Source organism: Aplysia californica, unplaced genomic scaffold (assembly GCF_000002075.1).
Source record: "Aplysia californica isolate F4 #8 unplaced genomic scaffold, AplCal3.0 scaffold01310, whole genome shotgun sequence".
NCBI classification, from domain to species: Eukaryota; Metazoa; Mollusca; class Gastropoda; order Aplysiida; family Aplysiidae; genus Aplysia; species Aplysia californica.
The window spans coordinates 97128-101948 of record NW_004798580.1 but is presented as its reverse complement, the minus strand read 5'-3'; the positions used below and the strand labels follow the sequence as shown (position 1 = coordinate 101948).

Here is a 4821-nt window from a genome sequence, read left to right as displayed (position 1 = left end):
AGAGAGAGAGAGAGAGAGAGAGAGAGAGAGAGAGGTGTGATAAGGTGGATGAGGAGAGATAAGTAGTTGAAGCATTGCAAATGATGCATTTGACTTTTAAGAGAGGAACATAAGTGCCCGCTTATGCTAGAACCCAGCCTTAGAATAAACTAATACTCAGAAAGTATTAACATTATTGATTCCGCTATGAAGGAATGTGCAGTTGTTTACAAATTTAAAAAGCAGGAAAGCTGAGAAAAACGATAAGGCTACTAACCTGTACAATTGTTTCTCCAGTGCATAGTTTTCTGCCTGTAGGGCCAGAATTTCTCGACTGAGGAAAGAAAATAGAAAGTTTAAAAAAAGAAAAGAAGAATAAGATTAAGCATAGATACTTTGGAAGGTATTTGTTTCTTCAAGGAATTTACATACAAACACCTGCAGACATACAGACATCCACAACCATATACACTACAGACACATACATGCACCCATATTATTAAGGAGTAGGAAAGCTATGTCTCTGCCCTTTCTTATTCCTTGACTTTATTCATTTCCGTTGTTCTTCTTCCGACTTAGCCTTGAGCTAGCTTTAGAGATACCCAGCATTTGTACCAGAGTGATTGAAGTGAAGACATACTAAGACAATGGGTCGCTGGAGAGAAGCGCATAACCGAGTTATTGGCAATTGGTTTTAAAGAACAATTGGACAGACCGACATCAACATCAGTGGAATAATAAAGGAGAGACAAGTGACGCTCTCAATCCGCCAGGAACTGGGCAGTGAGTCAGAGATGATAATACCATTATGAGAGAAGATTTTTTATTTATTTATATGGAGTGGAATCTTAGCGGAAGTGCAGTAGTACGGGCCTCAGTAGCGTCGATGGTCTAGTGTTGTTTTTTTAAAGTAAATTTTTTACGGCATTGGCATTACAATTAGGTTAGATGAGTGGTGGAGATTAGAGGTGCCACAAGACAGTAACAAACACGAAAAAGGACGAAAGATGTTTGATTAAACAGAAGGAGCAAATCACACCAGAGCATCCGACAACCACCCGCAGCCTAGTGGTTAAGCTATCGGACTCGCAACTGTAAGGTCGATGGTTCGAAGCCCGTCATGGGTTTGATCTTGCGTCGTTGGGAAAGACACTTTACACGATTTGTACTCACTTCCCCTAGGTGGGAATGGGTACCCGGCTACAGACAGATAAAGATCTTATCGGTTTGCCAGTGTTAGGGCGTTTGCAATCGGCACTGCATGCCCTCCGTGAAGCCGAGGAAAATATCGCTGAGTGGTCTGGGGTCTTCAGGGGTAATACTAGTTGTAAATCGCATAGAGCAAGCTGTAGAGCGTGGATATGAGCTATACAAATGCAATGATTATTATTATCATTAGTGCAGAAAGCTTTCCGTTTGCCTGCTCGGACACTGTATCCCACTCACCCCGGGGTGGCCCAGACAGACAGGCTGGAAGCAGATCGCCTTCTATATTACCTATATTGTTCGATAGAGACGTAAAATATGTTACAATCGTTACAATCTATCAGCATGGGTCATTACGATGTCGGAGCGTCGGGGTGACAGGAAATATTCCAGGATAAAAGAGATATCCGGGTGGAGATTCACCGTGGCCCCTGGCTGGTGGCAGCCAAAAGGGAAACATGAACAGAATGCATCGATCAAGCTCTTGTGGCTCTGCAGCTTCAATAAAGGAGAAGGAAAATGGATTGGACGACGTGATGTTTTACCCCCCCCCCCCCAACCAAAAAAAGAAGAAAAAAATCCATAACCGAAAACCAAAACTAAAAACCAAAATCAACCCTCTCCCCTCCCTAAATTGAACGAACAAAAATGTAGGACAGGTTTGGGAGTTTTGAACCATTGTGCATTTCAAAGAAGACATTATCGTTTGTAAGGGATGCTTTTTGCGTGACATAGTAGTTGGGTTCAAAACTAGAAGATCCAGATGATAAGGAGTATTGGATTAAATTCCTGAAAGTAAGTCTGAATAAACAAGCTTGACACGGGACAGTTTAGAAGTAGGATTTTGGGTTGGGGACTGGGGGGGGGGGTGGTTAGGGTTGGAGGGGAGGGTCAATGAAATGTGAGGCGTGCTGACAAAATGAGTTACTTCTTACAATCCACAAATGGAGATATTGACCAAAAATCGACACTTGGGTCAAATTTCTAGGTTTGTTATTGATGCAATATTCATAAAGTAGTAAATGCCTTTTGCTATTTCATACTTACAAATAATAAAAACTGCACCTCTAAGCATGATGTATCTATTTACAAAGAGCCCTAATCCGAGAAGTAACTCATTTAGTCAGTACACTCCACAAATGGTACGTGTCTATGAAGGAAAATAAGACACACACACTACGCTGTTGCTCAACCAAAAAAAGCTGTTGTTCGAATTGTATAAATCTGATAAGCAGTGTCAATGTTGCAGCTGGGTAAAGAAAAAAAAAGAAGCGTTGTGCTGTCTTTCGATTCCTATGTAATCCCACCCCCCCCCCCTCTTTTTTTCGGATAACTCCGTTTTTTGACTGGGTTGCTGTATTAGTCTTAGTCTGAGTTGGCCCTTGCGCCTCCAAAATTATATAATGCACTATATTACGTCATGGGGAAGGGGCAGTAATCCAGTTGTAATCGTGTGCTGCCAGGGCTCTGACCCTCTTCTTAGATAACAAAATAGGCACATTTCCAAACAAACAAACAAACAAACAAACAGACAAGCAAGCAAACAAACAGACAAACAAACAGACTGACAGACAAACAAGCCAAAATATACCAAAAATAGAAACTAAACACAAACTTAAAAAAACAACAGCTATAAAACAGAAACCACCAAAATGAAATACCTCCTGTCAACATAATGAAGTGCCTTCCCAAAACAAACCAAATAGGCACTCGTGGTCTAGAGGTACGGTGTTCATCTTTCATTCAATAGGTCTCGGGTTCGAAACCTGACAGCGACGGAAAGTTTTCTTTCTTAAAAATGTCTTCTTTCCCCTCATTTCCTGCTCTCTAACTATGTTCTGTCATTTGCTTTCGTCTCCACTTTCTGTCCCCTCTCTGCTCTCCCATTTGCCTCCTTCTCTGGACTCCTAGCTCTTTTTGCTGCCTCTGTATTGTTACTCCTTGGCTCCTTCTTACTGCTGTAGTTCAGACACACCCCTGATCTTATGGGTGGTAAGACCTAACACCTAGCCTTCTCGGATAAGGGCAAAAAGTCTTAGCGATTCCGTTTGCAAGTTGTGTACGTTAAAGATCCCTTCTTGGTAAAAAAAATCAATTAGACTTGGTTTCGGCCGCCACCCGGGCAAAATTCAAAATTAATTCCTACCAAACTGAAAACGATTTATGTATACCGTGTGCTTCGTCAACTTCCTTGTCTATGAGAATGCCTTTGACAGTATAGACGAGCAACACTATGGAAAATACTGAGACATCACGGAATCCCACAGAAGTTTGTACACCTCATCAAGAGCATGTACGAAGGGACAAGTTACAGAGCTGTACATGATGGCCAGCTCTCTGACAGCTTTGTCATCAAGACTGCTCTTAGATAGGGGTGTTAACCATGACCTTTCCTCTTTGCCTTGGCAATCGACTGGCTGATGAAGGAAACCGCCACAGGACATAGAAACGACACACAGTGGAACCCATGAGACACAGTTGGACAATCTGGATTTGCAAATGACTTGGCGCTTCTGTCACACACCCAGGAACAGATGCAAGTAAAGACCTCAATTTTAAACAGCCTATCTGAGCCTGTTGAATTGAAGATCCACCCCAGAAAGTAAAAAGTCCTAAGGATGGATGCACTACGAAAGGAGCAGGTCACAATTAAGAGGGAAATGCACCTGAAGACATCGAATCCTTTTGATATGCAGGGAGTAAATAAACAATGTTTTCTCCGTGTCATTACCAACTAGTGTGAAAAAATTGGTGAGGCAGCGTGGTTGAATCAGGCTTTCGTCAATTTTTGTTTGGGCACGTAGAGTTATTGGTGTCATCTTAAAGCTTGTTCATTTGTCTTTATTTGAATGAAAAAAAAGTATCTATTTACCTTGAATAGAGGTCAACATATTTGCGATTGAAGGAGGTGGGGGTCACCTGTTTTCAGAGGTAAAATTAGTGAGAAAATGGCTCCCTAAGGTTGGTTATTTCCTTAGCTTAAGAGTCCGTGGTAACTGAAAATTTACATTTTTGTGCCTTTAATCAACGTTTTTAAGAATAATCCACACAGAAATGAGTTCTTTAATGAGCATGAAAGGTGTTGAGCCAAAAAACAAAAATTTGATACAAATTCACAAACCTGCGAAAAAATGCAAGTTTCTTCACTTTCATTATTTTGACGAGAGCCTGATTCCACCGCGCTGCCTCACATAGCTTTATTCCAGTATTTATTTCCCCATGGAGTAGCGTTGAAAGTAAGGATAAGCGAGGTGAACAACACCTTTTGCTGTGTGCGTCAATCAAGACTGTAACAACAGAATACGCACGAGAAAGCTTCAGATCACGGGACAATGCAAATTGTGTTTACCGACTGTGTTAGAAAGTTGAGCTGTACTGTCAGTTAGTAAGGGAGGAAAAGTCTCTTCGTCTCAGGGAAGTGCCACATGACATGAACCTATAGCTTCGGAAAAAATATACCATAAAAGATCAATCTAGTTTATCCTTTATTCAGAATGTCCAACTCATCGGCAAACAAAAGTTACCGTATTTGAAAAAAAGTAGACCTGGTTTTATTTTATTTGCTACTGCTATCAAGAGGGTCTTCTGATGATGTGGACATTTGAACACCACTTTAGAATCGTATTTTGACACCCC

At 41.2% G+C, this 4821-nt stretch overlaps 1 protein-coding gene across 1 annotated transcript in view; it reads right to left on the bottom strand.

Annotated features, from left to right (window-relative positions):
- The window catches only part of LOC101859992, a 105213-nt gene that overhangs the window by 5669 nt on the left and 94723 nt on the right, over positions 1-4821 (bottom strand). Inside the window, exon 5 of the mRNA XM_035973497.1 lies at positions 257-313. Coding sequence (XP_035829390.1) covers positions 257-313 — 57 coding nt within the window. The remainder of the gene's footprint in view (positions 1-256; positions 314-4821) is intronic.